This window comes from Misgurnus anguillicaudatus, chromosome 11 (genome assembly GCF_027580225.2).
Source record: "Misgurnus anguillicaudatus chromosome 11, ASM2758022v2, whole genome shotgun sequence".
Classification (NCBI taxonomy): Eukaryota; Metazoa; Chordata; class Actinopteri; order Cypriniformes; family Cobitidae; genus Misgurnus; species Misgurnus anguillicaudatus.
In genome coordinates, this window is record NC_073347.2 from 13,527,251 (window position 1) to 13,550,458 (window position 23,208).

Genomic DNA, 23,208 nt, shown 5'->3' on the forward strand with positions numbered 1-23,208 from the left:
TAACATTCAGGTTTGGCTACTTCGTATAAATTCGTACGAAGTAAATCATAGAAAGGCATACAATTATTATAAAAATAATAATAAAACCCCTCCCCTAACCCCAACGTCACACGGACAAAAGCAAATCGTAAAAAAAGGTAAGAATGTGGTAATACAAATTATTACAAATTAGCCACCTTAAAAAAAATACGTACAAATTGGCATTAGATTGCATTGGATATTTAATGGAGGAGGGATTCCCTCTGTTTTGGTGGTATGTTTACGAAAACAGTTTTCCAACAGTAAACAGCATTTTAGTGAGCTGAGCAATATAAACAGTTTTAGCAGTAACAACATAAACAAACGGCTAAACGCAACTTCCAGAAGACTTTCACATAGAATCAATAACAAGAGTCATTATACAGTAGTTTATTTCCGATAACCAGGGAATGGTTAGTTAATTACCTTAATTAATATATCATATCTAAGTCATATTAACACACTGAGCTAAGTTATTGTGTAAAATGTACAATGCTACAGGTCTTTGAATTCTTGCCTGGCTGCCAAAGCTCTCTGCACAGTTGTTATCCTCATTGTCTCCCCTCGCCTGTAGCAAACCAAAACATTTGATTTTCTAAGAGGTTATTGTTTTCGAGATCAGTTTAGCCACACTAGCCAGACTGATAAATAAATACTAACCGGAAGTTCATTTGGGTTCAGGCGCATAACTGAGCAAACATGCATGCATCCAATGAAACCGTCTATACTCTATAACTTGATAATCATTCTGAGTCTGTTTTTATTCTATCTTAAGTATCTGTCGGAAAGCGTCCAGACTGTGTCCTGTGAGGGTAAAAGTGACCTGGTAACGGCCTGCGTTATTATTCACAACACTAGCCAGGGCAGATGGTAGAATGTTTGTTTACCAAATGTAATTTCTCTGAGCGTTGTGCTAAGTGTAGAGCACGGCTCAGGTGGTCTGCATCTCTGTGTATGCAGACGTGCACAAGTTTACAAGAAATGAAAGCAAAGCTAATTGCTGCTTAGCCCTTTGTTGACCTTGCGTGCTGTCAGATGCAGTTATACTAGACAGATGCAGATGTGTTTGCATGAGAGAAGGACGACAGGAGATGCAGTGGGTGTATTTACAATCCACTGACCGACCGCCTAATAGTTTTTCCTTATCTTATTCCAGTTTGTAAGCAACTTGGAAGCGTTCTTCATACTTGGTAAAAGTTTGAAGCAGGAGACTAAGGTTTACCTCGACTGTTATCTGATGCCCCACTGTTCATTGACTTTCTTTGAGGGTCAGTGTGACTGAACCAAGAGGTCGTTGCATGAGCAAATAGTGACACATAATGCCAGCGTAAGCTAAAGATGTCCTGTCATATCGACTGTATTCCCAGAGCTGCCGGTTATTTGGTTTTATGTTGCAAGAAAGTCACATCAAAAGGACATGCACCTCTTATTAAATCAGTGAGAACACAGGCCACTGTGGTGTTTAGTTTCCACAGCTTATTTTAGAAGTACTTTGATGTCACCCATAATAAAAACGCTATTTTACTACAAAATGTTTTATTAAGTTTTACATTTATTTCAGTGTTTTAAACTGTAATGCATCTTAAGAGGGATCTTAGACCTCATTTGATTTACATTGTTCTTGAGGTCAGCTTGACTTTTTTGATTTGAAACCTTTATGTTTGAAAGAATAACAGCTGCATATAGAGACACAGACCCATTTTCAGTGTTTTTTTAACATATGGTGTAAATTTTTGCTTGTACTTGTTTGTTTTAGATACTTGTGTTTATCGTGACATGTAACAGTGCAGGATAAATAATTCATCAATCCTTTTAAAAAGCAAAGACAATGAAAACCTGAATTTTTTTAATGACATTATTTGACTAATATGTATCATCATTTCTGATCTTTCAGGTATGCCATGGCCTTGTACAATCAGCATGTTTGTCCTGTGGACAACTGGTAAGAATGTCTATAGTTTTTAAACTATATTGTGTTTAGGGATGCATAACGATCAATCGCGATTAATCTATAGCGGAATAAAAGTTTTTGTTTACATCGTATATGTGTGTAAACTGTGAATAATAATTATTTATATATAAATATGCAAACATGCATGTATTATTTTAAGAAGAATATATATTTATATATTAAGTATTTATATTTATATATAATATAAATTATACATAAATATACAAATGTATATGCACACTTAAACATTTCTATTATATACATGCATGTGTGTGTATTTATCTATACAAAGTTATTATACACAGTTAAGCCACATGATGTATAATGTAACCAAAACTTTTATTCTGCTATAGATTAATCGCAAATAATCGTTATGCGTAATTTAAAAAACATTTATTGTGCATGTTTTATATGTTCACTGTAAATAAAAAATAATTAACATTTTAAATAACATATTATATTAATTCAGATTTTTATTATCAATTATTGATTTCTAATGACAATAGGAGTACATGTTTATTTATTTGCATTGGTGGTGGGTGAGAAGATTCCCCCTTTCATATGTAAAGCACTTTGAGTGCTGCAGAGCTAAATAAGCACTATATAAAGGTAAACAAATATTATTATTAATTATTTCCTTGCATTTTGTAAGTTGATTTATTTGTTGGTATACTGTAAAAAAGATTTGTTGGTTAAACTTAAAAAGAAATTGTTACATACTAGGGGTGCAACTATTGATTCTTTTTTGTAATCGATTAATCTAGCACTTAATCGATCGATCGATTAATCGGATAATTTTTTTGTTTTGTTTTTAAACAACCAAAACAAATAATGCATAATGAAAATGATGTGGCTGTAAAATGATCAAGCACTTGGCTTTTATTTCTAAAAAAAAAAACAGAGGTACATCACATCCCGGTGTATACAGTGAATGCATGCTGAAATTATTGTTGCGTGGCTACATAAAAGTTTAAGCATATGTGATGCATTGCCGCGACTGGTCTGAATGGCGTGTGAGAGAGACGAGGGTGCATGTGTGAGTGTGTGTGAAGGGGGTTCCTTTTTTAGGCTATACTCTCTTGCAATTGATCGTGAATACGTTTACTACTTAAAAACATCAAAGCTAAACATCATATCAAGTCAATCCACATAACGACATCGCTACAAATACAGTATGGGATTAAAATCAGTGAACATCAATAGGCTTAGGCTATGTTACCTTGTTTCAGCGACGCTTGGTGAAACAGCAGATGGATGTTTTCGGTTTAGATGCTGAATGTAATGTAATGATAAGAATGTAATTATCCTAAACTTTAGACATTCTCTGCCATTTATGGACATTTCCGCCATCGCTTAATTCAAAATGTATTACGCGCTATGGTGTGCTTCCTGTAGATTGAACAACGGTTCGTGTGAATCAGATCTCTGCGCGTGTAGTGCGCGTCATAGAAATTTAACGAGGCTTTGAGGTGGAATTTTTGTAATCGAGTTAATCGAGTAACTCGATGAATCGTTTCAGCCCTAATACAGACAGTAAAAAATAGTTGACTCAAAAAGTTGTGTAAAAATAGTTTTCAACTAATATTTTTAAGTTGAACCAACTTTTTTTCAGTGTAACAGAAATGTGTATTAGTACATTTGCACCAAACCTATTAATAATTTACTATAGAACATAAAAACTAATATATTTTTGAAATGCGTACATCAGAGCGAGACAGGGGTCTCTCCTACACTTCACACTGCTATCATCACTGTTAATGAGTGATGTATTTGACGTGAGATGTTAAACAAATGTCCGAAGAATCCTCTCTCATTAACTTGATTTGGCTCAAAGACAGATGAACCATCGAAGAATCGAAATCCTTGTTAATTTTCTTGCAGGTTAACTTGTGCTTCATACCATGAGAGCTTCTAGTCAAACATTAGCATATGAAGCACAGCAGTGTCTAGGCAACTGCGGTTAGGCTTTGTGCCTTACTGTATTTGAATTATAACCGATAGGACTCAGAAAATGGCTGATAAGTAAAAAAGTGGAGTTTTTAAAACCACTAAAAAGCTAAAGTTCAAACGAGATCAGATTTAGCCTGTTTAAATGAAACGCTCTCACCTTCAACCAAGCGAATAGTTGAGCTTTACATTCCTGGATAATTTTTACACTGGGAACAACTACTTCTTTCTTTTCTGCTGGGGGAGGAGCATTAGCTCTTTAGTGATGTGTAGCTACTATGTTTGTTCTGCACGGTGTAGTATGAGTTAAAGTTTTGGTGACTGTGAAGACACGTTTATACTGGAAATGAAGTGGAACACTGATCCTATCATGCAATGTGCAACAGAAATACAGTGTTTAACTTCTTTAATCCCAAAATCCACAGCCAAAAGTGACTCACAATTGTGAGGGGCTCACTTACTGATACACCTTTATAATATATGTATGGGTGTTTGTTTTCAGGATGTATAACCAGTCGTGCGAGGTGGATCTGCCCTTGCAGAGGGGACAAAACCTATGCTGTACTCTGGACAATGTTCCTCTTATAAGGTCTGTATAACATTAAAAGCCAGGGGTGACATTTGTGTTGAGTTTCATATGAATATGTTCTAATAGTGGTGCAGCTCAATTTCCTTTAATCGGCACATTTCATGAATATAAAGAGGTGCATAAAGAGTGAAATCTATAGGAAATGAGAATACAGACATTTGATGTGTTAACTTACATGTACTTACTTACTTTTCATGCTCAGTTTATTTTTTTGAAAGATAAAATATCAAATGTTCCCACAACATATAAATATAAAACAGTTTTTATAGTGGCAGTGACCTGAGGCAGTGGTATACCTCAGCGCGTTCTTCATTCAATAGCCTCTTCTTTTCTTCTGCATGCATCTCTTGCTTGACTCTTGTGTGTCATTTCTATCCTCTTCTATCTAACGGCAGAAAGAAATAGGAAGCCAAAAACATGGTTCGCTGTGAACTCCCTTGCACCTTTGATTTGAGTAAGATAGTTTTCCTGCTGTGAGGGAAAAACCCAGAGCTGCTGTCCTCTCTTTATCACAACATTCCCGAATGACTGAGGCAAACACTTAAAATGGGATATAATGACAGGAACATTAAGGCTTAAGCAAAACCTTTTTGTTTATTTATTTGACTCTATTTGCATTTTTGGAAATCTGACATTCATAAATTGTGGATTCTGGAATAACTTTGTGGGATCTTTGGCCTGAGTCGTTCAATAGGTCCTCTGTCTTCTGCGCTATACAATCTGTGTGGTTTACGAAGTATGAGAAGTTGAGTTTTAGGTTTAAGTTATGTCTTATTTTTGTGCACCCCTGGGTGTGTCAACGATCTGCGTTTATGCAACCAGTAGCGTGTTGGTTTGTTTTGACTGCTAGCTGCCACAGACTCAAGTTCTTAGCCCAGATGTGTTCTTAAGTGGGTGAAAGGTCAGATCCACACACACTGGAACCAAATTTCTCGCTTATCTTTTGTAACACTTCAGTGATGTATTTATAGAAAGTATACTATATTTGTTCCAGTATGTGTGTATTGGAGTCAGTCTTCAGAGTACTTGAGATAATGTTTAGAGTAGAGTTCCTGTAGTTCAGGAACTAGCCACGCCGGGGTCATGAAGTTCAATCCGCAGAGGTAAAAATCTTGGATAAAAGCATCTGCCTAGTGCTAATGATAACTTGTGTGTTTATAAGGAAGATTTGAGGAGCTCAGATGAAAAAGCCACTAAACTCCACCTCATATTATACGTTCATTATAATACTTGGCTTCAAATCTGCTTAATCCTGGCCTCAGGCCATTTAGAAATACCGTTTTGTTGTCAGAATCCATTAATAGTTGGATAAAAAATGCTTTTTTTTTACAAGAAAACATGTCAGACGCACTTAGGGGGTTTTGCATGAGCTCTTTATTTCCTTTTATAGATGCTTGCATAGTTTTAGTCTTTCATCATTGGTGAAGCTATCTGCTATCGCTTTTTTGTCTTTTTTCATTTCCCATGTAGTGTGACAGCTTTCTGGTAAATGAGTCAATGACATGACGTTAATTATTTTGTGTCTGTATGGTTCAATGAAATGTAAAAGGGTTACATTTTCAAAATAAATTAGCAGATGTACTTGCATACATTCTCTTTTTTAAGGACCAAGTCTGAAATTTCAGGTTTTATTTCAATTTGACAGAATATTTGGGGGGATAATTGCAAAAATGTCAATGTGGTGTAACCAGTCTGTGTCAATTGGTGTAACTAGTTTTTTTTATTAAAATATTTAATTGATCTATATAATTTTTTTTTTGAATAAAATATAATCATCTAGTTTAGTGTAATATGATTATTTTAACATACATTTTTACATCATTTGTCAAAGATTATTTAGAAAACAGAGCTGTTTTCAGCATATGTTAGGACAAATATTACAAAAATGCATTAAAATTTAATTTAAAAATCACTAATAAAATAATATTTTAAAATGTTGTTTTATGATTACCTTACATACCATCAAGGTGGATAATATATTTAATATTTCTCATTCTTTGGCGCAATTGGTGGTTACACCATTTGACATTTTCAGGTCCATTCAGTTTTAAGTTTCATAAAAATGGTGCAAATGTAAAAAAAAATTGCATAAAATTAACATAAATACACCGTGTGCATTGAAATAAACCTGATGCTTGCTTTTAAAACAAGTTTTTTTTTAAGATTTATGAATTTCTCATTTTGCCAAACCATTTTTGTCACTGACCCAAATGCTGAGGAACTCTTTTAGTTCTGACTCCCGTACAGTATTTTCAAAAATCCCAGCTACCAATTCTTTCCCAAGGGCCAAACAAACCTAATCTGGTTATCTGCCAATGGGACTTGAGATTGGAAATTGAGATACTGTGCCTGCCGATTTACGTATGTGTGTGTATTTATATTGTGAGAACTTCGGTCATCTAACCTCTGCTCTTATGCTTTGATCTGCAGTAAATGTGGGACTCTTCCTCCAGAGAGCTGCTTCTTTAGTCTCATCTGTAGTACCGGATCCTTTATGGGTGAGTTCATGACGTTCATCTTGCATATGACATCACTCAATAGCCTCTTTCACACAGTAATTCTGCTAAATTACCATTCATTTACCAGAATTAATTTACCAGTAAAAACAAAAATGTGCTGTTCACACACACAGTGCCATTCCGTCTTTTTACCAGTAAGACATCATTCACACATTATTATCACAATACCGGTAAACACATAGAGAAAGCGGAAGTTACCTGTTGCGCACGGCCGGTGAGCTTAGTGTTGTATTTGTAAACAATGGTGGGTTATTAACTGTCCGTATTTTGTTGTTTTCACATCTGTGGCAAACACTGATGGTTGCGAAGTTGCTCGTGACCAAACAACATTGCGTTAGGCGACGTCAAACAGAATCTGAGTTTGCACATTAGGCTTCACAGAGAATGTGCTAAGGACATCAACAATTTGGCAAGTAGATGGTGAGCTGTTTCAAAAAAATTTGGTGAAGAAATGTGGTTGTTAACTTGGATGTGCTTGACTTTTAAGCAGTGTGTGTGGAAATGCCTGTAAAGTGGGGAGGTTAATGCGTCATCTGTATTAAAACGTTATGATTGGCCCGAAGCTGTCAGCGTGGTCTGACGTGGTCCGTTCTAAATGCCGGTAATCCTATTTTTTGTTAACACATAGCGCTTACTGGTAAATTACTGGTAATCTTACAATCTCTCTAACTGGTAAATTGGCAGCACTGATTTACCGGAAAGGTTCTGTTCAAACATGACCTGTTAACTGCAATTTACCAGTAAACTACCAGTAAAGACTGAATGTGTGAAAGGGACTATTGTCTGATCTTATGTGATGTGTGAAAATGTGAAGTGTGCCAGTTCTTGGCTTCTGTAGTCGCACCAAGCAAATATTTTCAAAAAGGTTTACCTGAACACTTCCTTTATCTTGCATTGGTTGCCCAAAACTCATTTCATTATTTAAATCAATGTTGCTGTTAGCACTAAATAAATCGCACAGTTAGTAATTTTAAGAACTAAATCGCAAGCCTAATTTCTTCCAATCAGCAGTACTGAATAGTTTATTTCAGTTAAGCTTTAGCTTCCTGTTCTTCCTCCCGTTTAAACGATTCCCAAACTTTTTGTGATTTTTGAAACCTCAGATCTATCTATAATTCACTTCCAAGTAAATGATTCCCATCTGTGCAACAATGATTCACTGTCTAGGCAGCAGATCAGGTCAGGAAATCGTAGGCTTACTGTGTTTGCCTATTTGTAGTATTTACTGACACAGGTTGATGAACCATAAAGTTATCTTCAACAACGGATGTGAGATGTCAGGCTGATATTATTATCTGAACATAATTTGATGCACCCTGCTCATTTTCTAAAGGAAATCTTTCATTATCAGTTTGATATTTCACATCTGCATTCAAGCATTTGTAAAATTTAGTGGTTAATGATCTCATTGCGCATAACTAAATGTTTTCATCAGACACAGAGTAGGTTGATGAACAAACATAATATATCATCTTTTAAAATAATCTGAATTGAACTTTATCACATTACAGTCAAACATATACCAGCAGGCTATTATACAGTCAGGAAACGAGAACGGATTCCCAAAGTTAGCCTTCACTGCAAAAATACATTTTATGTATTAGTATTTTTGTCTTATTTTTAAACATCCTTGCAGATAGATTTAAATAAGTTGCAAGATTGCACAGATTTGTTTCTATCTTAAAATAAGATGATTTTTCTCACCCCGTTGGCATTGCATAAAATGTTCAGGGTTCCCACAGGTCCTTGAAATCCTTGAAAGTTTGTGAATCTGGAGGAAAAAATTCAAGGCCCTGGGAAGTTTTTGAAAATATACATACATAGATACAGGTCATTGAAAGTGCTTGGATCTATTTTATGCAAGAATTTTTTTTCCCTGTTTATTATTCCCTGTGTAGTGTAGGATAATATTATAACATTTCTAGCCTTTTAAGCACACGTGATAAACTGTTCACTTATGTCTTCCGTATGCGAATGTTGATTCATACCAAAATGCTTTTTTGCATAGTTGTGTTTGACACGTGAAAACGTCTCGGGTTACGTATGTAACTGTTGTTCCACTTCCTGCGTCTCTGTAACGCAGTCTTTGGCAAATATCAGATAGCGATATACTTCCTGGCTCCCGTGTCACCCTGTCTTTGTCGTTAAGACTCACCATTGGTTGATTTTGATATACACATTCAGACACACTAACCCCTGGAGGCGTCCCCAAAGTGTCACCGCAGTGACGCAACGCGAGTTCCCCCAAAGGGGAACTGTAACAATGTATCTTAAAAGGTAACACGATGTAACCTTGCTCTCACTTGAAATGTGCCCCACATTTAGTCATTGAATTTGAAGTTAACCTAGGTGTGGGAACACTGAATGTTAGTTTTATGAACGAAACACATGCTAATGGGGTAGCAAAAAACCCATTTCATATACATGCATTCTCTAAAAACACGTGTTATCATACACAATTTTGTTTACAAGGTAAATGTGTCTTGTGTTGTTAGGAAAAGATAATATTATTGTTACATTATTGTTGGTGTGGCCAGTGCCCTATACTGTGCTTTGATACTCATTTACACAATACGTTGATCCCGGAAAAGTGCCATAAAATTGCAAGCGTGCCTTCTGTGTGAACGCAAACACATTCCATAACTGATTCTGGGATCGCCCCGTGAAAGGGACCTAGTAACATGGCCATTACATTTATAGAATGTGTCCTGTGTTGAAAAGGCAGAAACGGTATCGTAAGGGGAATGTTGTTTTGAGAATGTGTGTGTCAGTTCAACAATAAGTTATTGTTTAGCTTTTTGACACAGGGGTTTTAATTCAGATCAACATTCATGATGAGAAATGTCTGCAAACTTGAATGAAGCAGAGTCTTCACTTCTGAGATCAGTATTAGAACAGCACATCATGTGCTATAGTAGGGATGGGCAATATGGCCTAAAATCCATATTGCGTTATACATTGCAGCCTCTTGCGATAGCGATATGTATTGCGATATAATAATTTCAATAGACTCATTTCAGAACAGGTTATATAGACCCTTACAAAAGCCAAACTGCTAAAAAAGTAAGTAAAAGTAAACCGTTATGGCCAGATTAGTCTTGTTACCTCTCTAAGCTGGAAATTTTGCCTGACACACTCTACAGCAGGGGTGTCCAGACCTTTTTGTGTGGTGATCTACTTTTAAAATGATAAAGCTGACAAGATCTATCTGCTAAAAAACACAGTTAATTATTTTTATAACACTAAACACTTTAAATGCTTGTGAGGACTATAATGCATATATATACTGCATGTTTCACAATTACTGGACCATAATGCCAATTTCGCGCGTGGAGCAGCAGTTAACTTATGTAACTTATGGCTTAAATCCAAAAAATAGATGTTGCATCGGTCTTTTTCATGAGTTCCTCTGTTTCGCTGACGCTTTCATCCATGTTTATTCGGCTGCAGCTCGTGGCTCTAAAGTTCGCGGGTAGATTGTGTCATCAACATGCATTATCGCGATAGTGCAATAGATTTAAAATCTCTATCGTATGCCAATTTTCTATCGTTTATATTGCATATCGTTTATATTGCCCATCCCTATGCTATAGTTGTATAAACAAATGCATGTGCGTGGTTTCGAGAGAATTCGCAGATAATAAGCAAACTTAAGTCGCTTCGGACAAAATCCAGCAAGTGCACAATTACAAATTCAATATACATCTTTAAGTGATCTTTATGGGATGTGTGTGAATGCGCGCACGGATTCCGGAAAATCATTGGCAGTGTGAATGAACCAAAATCAAACGATCCCTGGACAAATCCCGGACACATTTTCTGTAAACTGTGTGTGAAAAGAGCTTTGGTTACAACCAAGTGTGAACTATGCAGCAGGTAAAAGAGGGACTTTTGAGGGACCTTTGACCTGGGCGTCTGGGCTTGTTGACAGTGCTGATGCTGAGAGATGAAGGGGTGTATTGTTTTGTCCAGGCATCCACCCTGTGTAATTCATAAGTGAGCTTACAGCAGTCCTGCTGTGAGACTCGGTCATTACCTGTTTGCATAAGGAAGTTACTGTTGTTCATCCAACAATACAAGAAAGTGCCATTCTTTTTGAACGTTTTGAACATCTTATATAATACTGCTAGAAAACAAAAATTTCCTATTATTCTACGTGATATATTAATTACATTGTGGTTCTCTGACAATAGAGTCTTGTTTAAAGAAAGTTTAAAAGTTGTTTAGAGTCAAATGGTTTACAGAACACAGAACAGTGAGATAATATGGCTACACCTAAAAATGCATGGGGCTCTCCGATCTAAGCTGACCAGTGGTTCCCTAGGGCTGCATTGTTTTCCAAGTGGGAGGTTATATAATACTCCACACTCTCTAATCTGAGCGTGGCTTTAGGGGAAACATCTATCAGCATAGTAGCACTGTAACACTGTGAAAACACAGATCAGACAGGTCACTGCAGGAACTGACCAATGTTAGTTTAGGCTCCCAGAGACCATGTGATGGGCTGATTGCTATGCTTTTATCTGTGAGATACTAAGAAAGTACTGCACAGTGGCGGTCGGTGACTTCCGAGGGGCGCATGTTCAAAATATGTGTTCAGAGTGTCATGTGTGTTGCTCGTCATTCCACAATATGTGTTTGTTGTGTCAGGTGAACCATGTGCATCATGCTTTTTGTCAAAATGCCTGCTGCACACACGTCTAAATGGTTTATGATAAAAGAGACACTCACATTCACAAAAAACAAGACACTAAACTCTGATTACACATGAGATTAAGTGAGTATCTGGCAAACGCGAGAGTATCTTTTATCATAAACCCCTTTGAAGTGTCTGCAGCAGGCACTTATTTTGACATCAGCGTGATGCACATAAGTTTTCATGATGCGCCAAACATATAATTTAAAATGACGAACCACACACATGAGGGGCTAAATACATGTTGTGATGAGCTTCGCATCGTGCGCCCTCGAAAAGAAGTCACCGGCTGCCACTGGTACTGCATCAAGGTGAAAAATTGTTATAGTAGTGGTGTAAAGCCCGGAGTATAGTCTGTTTTTTTGCGTGTACGCGAACATACGCACACAGTTGAATGCACAGCCTTGCAAAGCATAGTTTATTTGACTCATAAATGTAATGTTTGTACAATGTAAGCGGATTTTCAAAAATTCACTGGTGCGTGTACAATACGCACATACTACTTTAATGACGAAAATTGCATTACTCACACAGTACGTAGACCTTCGCCTACGCGTAAAAAATAATTAATAAAAAAAAATTCATAAAAAATTTTTTACCGCCCACTCCAGTAACTGACGAGAGAAGGATGAAGAGATGCTTCGTTCTCATTGGTAGTCGCTCCAATGAGTGTGAGCGATTTTTGTGTGAGCATATCAGTGAACACCCCTGACCACTCGGTGAGTTTCACGTCTTTGTAAACGAAAGTTTAATGCATTTTAGAAAGGATTGTTCCTTTGCACCTATTCAGCTATTCAAGAGGTGGGAGGTCATAGAACAAACACCCGAAAATTCTCGGGCCAGCATCATATGTCCAAATTTCAGTCAAGACCGTTCTATTTCATCATAAACAATCTGAAAACAAGGCTTTAAGTGTAAAATACCAAACTTGTACTTTAATATGGACGTGGCAAGCAGTAAACAAATAAAAATGATTGAAGAATTCAAATAAATATCACCATAACTATAAAATAACAATAATAAAACAGTTTGTATATGCATATTATACACTGTAGAAATCTTTAAGCTGTCTTAAATGTATTAATGAAAATGGTTTAATGAAATTGGCTGTGCAAGTCAATTCAACTTGCTATTTTAAATTTTAAATTTTTTCACATCAAAATTTAAATGTATGGTTAGAAGGGTAAAATTGTGTTGAGTTTGCTAGTTGAATAGCGTGACACATCTTGCCCATCGTCACCTCTTTTCCTGTACATGTTCCATGAATAAACAGCTGTTGTCTGGCTAATGTGTTTGAACAAAGGCATTTCTGCCACATTTCACTCCTTACAAACTGGAATCTTCTTAGAGCCGAGATACACAGAAATTAGGAACAGGGACTTTCGAAAGAGATTGCACGAGTGATGTGTGACCCATGATTTGGAAGCTTTGTGTTTTCTTTTTTTTATCGAGAGATTTTTCTGTGAACTATAGATGTGCAGTGATCATATCTGCAATAGTGACACATTATCTCATTGGTAATAATGAGCTTGTAAACAGCACCCTGCGTGACTGAGTCTGTATGTTCGGACGGTTTTTCACAGTGTGTACTTGGATCTAGAAAAGCACTGATGTGTTTAGTGCAAACATTATCATCAATTTCGTTAGAAAGACGCAAGCTGCGACCTCCAAACTGACCTAATACGGTCTGTGTCATGTTGACACCAACCCCAAGACGTATTCAAGACTTGCCTCGTCCTTGAGCAACGTGAAATATCAAGCAGAAAAGAGGCACATTTTCAGTAACGCTGTACAATGGGATTGATGTTATGCGAGGTTGACTGTAGTGGTATTATTTGTCTCTGAGGTGTAGCTTTAGCTACATAGCAGAATAGTAATGGCCCGTATCCGGTTGACACCATTTGAGTCCCCACTTGTATGTCCTGAAGTCTGAGAGCTAACTTCCAGGAAATTTGGATGCTTACACACACACACACACACTCACACACAAGAAAAAAACAGACAGTTGAAAAGATGATTATCGTTCATGACCTCTGGGGGCTTTCTTTACACCTAGCAATTTACAAGGATGGGATGTGGGGTTGTCTAAAGTAGATGCAGTTTCTTAGCATTTTGTTTCAATCATTGATAACAAGTAAATTTAGCCCTTCACTGATTTCTGTGTACGTAGTGTTTGTGTATCCAGAGCCTGTATGCACTGAAAAGCCAATGTGTCTAACCAAAAGTAGATGCTTGGGTATACCTAATACATTTTGCCGATATTCGATATGGCCTGATAATTTTGCTTTTGCTCTAGAATAATTCAAAAATTTTATTTTCTTTTGCACAATTAAAGGCGGAGTCCATGATGTTTGAAAGCCAATGTTGATATTTGAAATCGGCTAAACAAACACGCCCCTACCCCAATAGAATCTGGACCTTCTGTTGATAGACCCGCCCCACACATACGCAACCCGGCAAGGATGTCGGTTAGTAGACACGCTCCTTACTGCTGATTGGCTATAAGTGTGTTTTGGTAGTCGGCCCGTCTCCTTTTCCAAAGCGTTTTTCAAACATCGTGGACTCCGCCTTTAAAAAGAGTGATTTGAACATATAAGATTAAAAAAATTGTGCAAAAACAGTAAAAAAATGTAGACCTAGCAACCAATTACTGCATTTTATTAAGTGTACATGTCTTAAATGCCTTATTTTCACAAATATCACTTTAGACATTTCAATAGTATTTAACATATACTTTCACTGAAAAACCCTTTAAGTACATGCAAAAATCTCCACTTTTAAAAAAAAGTCTGCAGTCACACAAAGGTAAAAGACTCTAAACCTAAGTTAGCTAAACCTAACCACGCATTGTTCATCCAATTCATCTGTTCACGTTGAGGAATTTGCTGAAAAATCAACATGGCGTTAATGGATTCTGCCTAAACTACTATTTCTCAATGGCTTGAAGCTAGAATTAAGCAAATTTGAAGCAAAAGTATTTGATAAATATACAATATGTGCCGACTCCGAGAGCATTCATTCAATATCATTATATCATTTTTTTTTATGGAGGTGGTGTTTATTAGCTTTAGCATCTGAGCTCCTTATATGTAAATGCCTTTGTCACTTGTTGTCGCCATTTTTGTTAATGACAGGTGTGTAATGAAATGAAAGTGAACGATAATGAAAGTTATATTTTGTGCTGAGACATAAAGTGGAGGTGAAATTGAATATTGGTACAGTCTTTGTCACATTAATCTTCATTTTCAACAAAATTCGTTATTCATATTCAGTATTTTCAGCACAGTTACCTTGATAATATCTTATATTCGATTTATTGGCCAGTCCTACAACCGTTATGATCCACAGACTCGGTTGCTGTAGTGCTACAGCTGGATTTTATTAAACACGGTTAACTTGCCTGAAGACATGTTTGTTTTTCCATCCTTGTAACTTCTCCTAAACTGTTATATCTTTTTTTGTTACTACCACATGACATACAGCCTCTATTATATGCATATACAGTATATATGAAACTGCCTCTCTTCCCTGCTGTAAGGACACGCTGATGGTCATGTCTTGTTTTGAATACTGAATCTCGTATGGCACCCACCTTTTTATCTAGTTTGTAATATTTTGTTGATTTGCATTCAAGTACAAGAGAAAGAGAGTATTTAACATTTTGTCTTTCTATTAGCCTTTATAGAACACATTGTTAATAAACTAGTGTCGCCAAAAATACTGTGCTGGTTGACAACCAATAAATATTTCCTGTTCTCTGCTTTGAAACGGTTTACATTGTTTAACTGGGTCTTAGTCTATTGTCTATAGCAGGGGTCTCCGACCTTTTTGTGAGCAAGGGCTACCACAATGGATAAAACAATCTGGAGGGCTACTTTTTGATTTAGTCTACTAAAAACTTTTTTAGTTTTACTTGTTGATTTTTTTTAGTTTACTTGTTGATATGTTTTAGTATTGTTTAAAATGTTAACATACGTAAACCAAGCCAAGCTAATATAAAAAATATGTCATAAATAAATATTACAATTGAGACTATTAATAGAATGTGATTTGGCGGGCAACTCACAGACTCCTCTCGGGCTACCGTTGGAGACCCCTGGTCTATAGGCTAGTTGGTTAAGGAAGCAGTAAAATGTTGATGGTGTTGCTTAAGGAGTGCACTCCTTTCATTTCGGTAGATGACAGCAATCTTGTTAGCACATTACAATACAAAGACTGGTAGTGTGTACTGTATGTACAAGCATACAGTAAACAACTTAAAAAATTATAATGTTGCACTAGGGCTACACGATTATGACAAACATCATAATTGCTGATTTGTTCACCTTGATATTGTATTTGCCATTATTATTGTCGATTAATAGATTTTACGTTGAAGTTTTTAAATGTTTAATAACTTCCTGTGAAGCAGCTGCATGGTACATTTTAAACATCCAAAACTAAATAATATAATGTAAACAACAAATAATTATGGAAGTTATGTCATTAGTAAAAAATTCAATTTTAAAGGTCCCGTTCTTTCTGTATTTTTTAAGCTTTAATTTTGTTTACAGTGCGCAATATAACATGTAAGTTTCACATGTAAAAACACTGTATTTTTTTAGAGGTGTGAATCTTCACTGGTTCCTCGATTCGATTGCGATTATTATGTTGACGATTCAATGTCACGATGCAAGAAGTTGTCATTGTCATTGAAGATACACATTGAAGACATAAACATTAGAAAAAGTATTAGAAAAAGAATACTGTGGAGATTATTTTGTTTGTATGTTCCCTGCCAAGACCACAAAGATTTTATGTTCGCTAGCTTTTTGAAACGCGTCTCTCTGTGTATGCACTACTGAGTGCCCTTAAACTTGCGCGCACACACAGATGGATGGCAGCATAAACAGTCAGGCTTTACATACAGCATGTATCTTGTCCAGTTTGTGCTTACCCAGTTTGTGCTTACCAGCATACTCATAAAAGCTGAAATAAGCTCAGACGTCCGCTTTAAAATACTGGGTGCATTTTTACTTGCTTACTTTTTACTTGCATTACTTGCTTTTGTGTTTTGCCACCCTCCGACATTTTCTCTACCGTGACAAGCGCATATGTGACCGTATGACGTCAGAAAAACGTCAGTAGTTTATAATCGATTATGGGCTATTACTGCATTAATGCAGAATCGTTTACGCACGCATCGCGAATTGATGCATCACACAATCGATTAATTGTGACACCCCTAGTAGTTTTCAGACAATTTACTTATCTCTATAGCGCTGCTTTCACTGTCCTAAAAACGGGCTGACGTCTTTCTTGTTCTATGAAGTCCCTCCTTCAGAAATACGTATCGAGTTCTGATTGTGTAGTTTGTTTAGTGTGTTGTGATTCGACAGTAGCTTAGCTTAGCAGAGCTTTTTGAGCTTAGCTGGTGACTGACTTATTCCTGTGGGTGGAGTTTAGTCAAAAACATAATTCGATCAGGAAGTAGAGGGTTGTAGGCAAAACCGGCCATTTGCTGTAGGCTTTGAAAGGAAATTTCTGTTAAAGAAAATATATCACATTGCAGTGAACTTTGAGCTTTATCATTTTACAGGTATTATTTATGATCTAACAGCAACATTAGACACTAACTAAAGTTTGACAAATGGGATCAGGAAGAACATGACCTTTAAAGATGCAGTGTGTAGATTTTAGGGCATCTAGTGGTGAGGTTGCAAATTGCACCCCTCCCTTTTAAAGCACATAGAGAAGCTACGATAGCCGTAACAGGAAAGACATCTCCTCATCTGAGATAACGTAGTGACAAACGCGCTCTGTAGAGCAGTTTGTCCATTTAGGGCTACTGTAGAAACATGTATGTAGATAAAAACGGCTCATTCTAAGGTAATAAAAACAATACAGTTTATTCTATAAGGTCTATATCCACCACTGATAATATAGTTATCTATATTACATTGCATTGCTGTCGAAAGATCCTTCTAAAATTTACACACTGCACCTTTAAAATCTCTCTTTCACCACTGTGTTTGGACATGCAGCTCCCTATACGCAGAGTACACAGTTTGTTACCATCTTCTCGGGGGGCACCATCACGGTTGCTCAGTAGATAAAAACGTTTCATTTTGTATAAATATAAATTACAACAACATGCATACAAACAAGATGATGTTATACAGCCATATGTTGCTCAACTGGTAGGGTACGAGCAACACAAAGGTGATGGGTTCACTTCCAGGGAAACCTATTCTGTATTTTAAGAATATATGGTTTTGCCTTTAAGTGGTTGTTTCCCAAATATAGTTTATTACGATTTTCTGTCAGTTGTTTGTAATGCGTAAGTAATGTGTTCCTGTAATTGAATTGGTAGATCATAGCGCTATCAACACTACGCTTATAGGTTTGATTCCCAGGGATCTTAATTGATTGGAATAAAAGCATCTGTCAACTGCATGAAATCTAAATATAATGCTAAATGTCAATATGCTGTAATGTTATTAATTAAAATAAATCTCTCTTTCTCTCCATGTCTGTCCTTATACTCAGTGATGGTAATTGTGTTGCTGCGTTATGCCCATGTAATCGAGAAGCACCAGAACTGTGTATTAAACACAGCGAGTCTCTCTACTGGCTGGATCTGTGCTGCTGGGCTCATCATGGTGGGCAACTTCCAGGTAAAACATGACTCTTATCTTTTCTCTATTTTGTGTGATTTATGTTATGTAGTCAGCAGTGTACACAGGACCTCATTCCAGGAATTTCAGGTTGGGAATATGACAGCAAGAGGAAGTTCTTCTTTAGTCCCCTTTTCTCTTTCACATACACAGTGGCTTCCTGCAAAAATAGTCTGGTATGACTTGGCTGACTCTAGAACTGAATATAACCCCGCTAAAGTGACCAGATTAGACTCATATGAATTGCTCCTGGGCCTGTCTGGTTTGTGTTGGTTTATTTGGTAGATGAGCAAGCCAATGAATGAATTCTAATGAAGCTGATTTCTGTGGAAGCTGGCTGACTAAGGAAGTCTTGCTAATACTTGAGACTTTAAAGCTTTTAATAGATATCTGGAATGCAGATTATTTTTTTTATTCTAAAACAACATGATTTTAATACTTCAAAACTTTATTTATAGTCAATGTTTTAGGTAAATGCAGATAGTAGGGAAGCTTACAGTTCAATACAAGGTATACGTATAATCATTATGTGTTTGAACCCATAACCTGTTGCGCTGCTAATGCAGTTAGCAGTTATCACTGAGTTAGGCACACGTTATCACATCACATTTTCCTTTTTTTTAATCATGCTGCCCTGATATGTCTACATAAACAGAAGTGTAAAATATTTCTAAAGAATTCCCATATACAGTAGGTTTTCCTTCAGTTCCACTCCTGTTTTACCAAGGATCCTCGGGAGTGTTTAGATAACTGTTGTCTTTATGAGATTCAAAAGGCCGTCTCTATAAACTCACTCACACAGAGCCCTGCACTCCTCCGAGCCCTGTGAAACCAACATCCTTTATCTTTATTTATGAATCCGCGTGAGCCCATGGCGATTTGTAGGTTCTAATGTTTGTGCGATTGGCTGCGTGCCCAGGCTAGAGACGTGGGGAGGTCCGCCAACAGGGGCATCACGGGTTTTATGGGCTGGTTGTCATAGATACATAGGGGGGAGACAAAGCATTCTCTTGATAATTTAAGCGTCCGTGTCTTAACTATGTTCTGCATAAACGTGTGTGCGCGTATGTGTGGAGAGAGAGCGCAGGTTCAGGCAGGTTGCTCCATGGATTTATCTGCTTCACTCAAGCATGCTGTGTTTATTGCTTTTTGACTTAGGCAGGTGTTTTAGAGCATAAACCGTCATCCTTGCAGGATTATGAAGTATGAATTCATCTTATCATCAGCCATTTTGTTATTAGGGCAGTAATTTTGGTTCTGCTCCCTTGCATATTTGAAATGTTTTCAGAGCTACTCCCTTGTATTTCACCAAGCTTAGTTTGTCAGATGGCTGGCCAGTGGTTACATTTTTGTATTTTATGTCCTGAGTTGGATCAAGATGTTTACTGTAAATGCTGTCTGTCATTCAGCTGTAATGTCTTACTTGTTAAAGGAACAGTTCACCAAAAATTTAAATGCTTATTATATACACTAAGCCAGTATGCATATACGTTGCGTCTCCTTGTCATACTTCCTGCGTCCCTGTAAAGCCGTCTTTGGCAATATTTCAGATAGCGATATAATTCCTGGCTCCCGCGTCACCCTGTCTTTGTCATTAAACCTCACCATTGGTTGAATTTGATATACACATTCAGACACACTTACCCCTGGAGGCATCCCCACAGTGACGCAGCACGAGTTCCCTCGAAAGGGATCTGTAACAATGTGTATCTTAAAAGGTAACAAAATGTAACCTTGCTCTTACTTGAAATGTGTCCTCACATTTAGTCCTTGAATTTGAGGCTATTGGACCTGGAAAGTCCTTGAAAGGTCCTTAAATTTGAAGTTAACTAAGGTGTGGGAACCCTGAATCTTCATCTCTGCATCAACAACATCAATAATTTTGGAGACAACTGACAACCAATAATTTTTGATGTTAGTGGCTTTCATTTGAATAATAAGCATCATATTTGATCCAGAAGTGTTTTGCCATTTAAAGACCTTACTAGTCCATATATTCAATATAAACCCTTGTACGGATCTATGGGAAAAAATTATGGGGGGGTTAATACTTTTCCTTTCGGAGTCATTTGTGATACAAGGGCCACCCGCGTCGTGTGTAGAGAGCAACATTGTGTACTGAGCTCAGCTGAGAGATCCATGTTTGGGTTGCACATGAGAAGTTTGATGTCAGTTAGGTCAAGTTTGGCCCTCCCCGTTCTGTAGTCTGGTCTGGTCAGAGAGAAATGAAGCAGTCTGCTCCTGAAGTCCCTCCCTCTCATCTGTTTGTGTAAGGGAAACGTGAACGGAATGTTCCGGCCCACTGTCTGCCACATTGTGCACCAGTATCAGGCCTTCATTACAGCTCGCTGACATGTTAAGAGGGATGCTGCTTGCTACAAGTCCCTTGACTTGGGAGAAGTAAACGCTGCATGCAGCAGTAGCTTTTATCTTTGATGCAGAGTTTAGAAAAAAGTAAAGTCTATGTTTGTGTAAGTTCATGAAGTTCCACGTCTGTTAGCTTTGAGGTCATCTGTATGCCGGTGTACTTCCTTACAATATTTAATTCAAGGTTTTTTTTTCAATATTCAAGTTTAGCAGAATGATATACATTTATGAGTTTAATATGCTTGTGCATTTCAAACGTTCAGAAACCGCAGGAGGGGGAAGATGAAAAAAAGAGCGGTAATGTCAAAATTTTTTCGTTTTTAATTGGATTTACATCCTTTTACAAATCTTCTAACAAAAAGATTATGAAAGTGCATTAAAGAATAGTTCAACCCGAATTTAAAATGACCCTATAATGTACTCACCTTAAAGCAACACTAAAGAGTTTTTTTTACCTTAAAATAACGTTTTCAAAAAAGTCGAAACAGGGTGAACGGCACTTTCACATTCGCTTTGCAGCCAAAAACCGCACTAAATAGTCGGGCTATCTTGACTATAAAAATATATTTCAATGCTTTTCTTCTTCCACAGATTTTGTTGGGTAATTATGGTGAATGTAATTCAGGCATCTGGAATTTAAATCACGTTTGAACACGCGCTTTCGTCTACTTTCACTTTCCATTCGTGCACAAACCCGTGAACTGTATAGGAAGCAAGCAGTACTGATTTGTCATTGACGATCTGGATCTGTTGCGCAAAATTTCCTCCAGCATCATCTTGTCAGTCATTACTATCCTCACGTAAAAAAATGAAAAAAAAGAAATCTCCCGCAGCAAGCTTTAAAGTGATATAGATTGCATGTGCAGTAAAGAGAATAACGAAAAAGGCTACCGTATATGGGACTCGCTCTTAAAGCGACAGTAGCCCCTATTTTTCTGATGGGAAAAATTATCCAATCTGTAACTGGAAAAAAATTTTTGGATCCAAATTGTGAGTTTTGTGACCCATTGAACCACTATTATATGTTGAGTATTTCCAGTGTGGAGATGAACAGGAACAGCTTCAATATGGAAATCTTGCCTGGCACGCCCTCCTACGCACTTCCGCTCAATTTAATTTTCCTTCAGTACTACGTCTGGGATTTCGGTCTATTGTAGCGTTTCGAGAAATCATATTTTTGTAGGACCAATCAGCGAACAGAGGGAGTGGCTAAGACCGATAACATTGATGTTGTGTGTCGTCGTGCGTCGCCGTGCGTCAATGACCGGAGTGGCGTTTTGTTAATGATTAGACCCAGCTTCGACAGTTGACTGAATACATAATTGTCCTTAGTGTCAAATATACATTTAGAATTTACAATTGTTCCTTGAACTCTTAAAGGAATAGTGTACTCATTTTCAATATTAAAATATGTTATTACCTTAACTAAGAATTGTTGATACATCCCTCTATCATCTGTGTGCGTGCACGTAAGCGCTGGAGCGCGCTGCAACGCTTCGATAGCATTTAGCTTAGCCCCATTCATTCAATGGTACCAATCAGAGATAAAGTTAGAAGTGACCAAACACATCAACGTTTTTTCCTATTTAAGACGAGAAGTTTGGTGGTACAAAATAAAATGTAGCGCTTTTCTAAGCGGATTTAAAAGAGGAACTATATTTTATGGCGTAATAGCACTTTTGGGAGTACTTCGACTCGGCGCAGTAACACCTGGGGAGCGGACTTTTCAGGCGAGTCGAAGTACTCCCAAAAGTGCTATTACGCCATAAAATATAGTTCCTCTTTTAAATCCGCTTAGAAAAGCGGTACGTTTTATGTTGTACCACCAAACTTGGTCGTATAACTACTCGTCTTAAATAGGAAAAACGTTGATGTGTTTGGTCACTTCTAACTTTATCTCTGATTGGTACCATTGAATGAATGGGGCTAAGCTAAATGCTATCGAAGCGTCGCAGCGCGCTCCAGCGCTTACGTGCACGCACACAGATGATAGAGGGATGTATCAACAATTCTTAGTTAAGGTAATCACATATTTTAATATTGAAAATGAGTAGACTATTCCTTTAAATTCGATGAACAAAACCTGCATCTCTCTTTGACAGATATCTTTTTCTAAACAATCCTCACGACCCACACGTTAGCGATTGGCTATGTTAGATCCTGAGTGACTCTGGGCAGATCCAATAGTGTTAAACTTTAACAGAGAACTCGCCTACAAGCAAGTAAACGTTACTCAATGTAGAGAGGACAGACTCGCTGTACAAATGAAATGTTGGAGAGTCTGGTAGAACCAGGCTAATGGAAATCCAGATGTTTGTTAAAAAAACATCACAAACAACAACAAGAATAGCAGAACAAAGATTTAGTCAGTGGCCCTTGGCTTTGTGACCCACCCGTGGTGCAAACTAGTTGAGAAACCCTCTAACGTCGCCTGCCATTTTCTTATCAGTGACTTGACTTGCATT

General features: G+C 37.2%; 1 protein-coding gene across 1 annotated transcript in view; it reads left to right on the forward strand.

The window, feature by feature from the left end:
- LOC129415884 (transmembrane protein 150A) overlaps nucleotides 1-23,208 on the forward strand; it is a 39,741-nt gene that overhangs the window by 5,527 nt on the left and 11,006 nt on the right. The window contains exons 3-6 of the mRNA XM_073873067.1: nucleotides 1,913-1,960; nucleotides 4,419-4,505; nucleotides 6,936-7,003; nucleotides 18,249-18,376. Of these exons, the coding sequence (XP_073729168.1) occupies nucleotides 1,913-1,960; nucleotides 4,419-4,505; nucleotides 6,936-7,003; nucleotides 18,249-18,376 (331 nt within the window). The remainder of the gene's footprint in view (nucleotides 1-1,912; nucleotides 1,961-4,418; nucleotides 4,506-6,935; nucleotides 7,004-18,248; nucleotides 18,377-23,208) is intronic.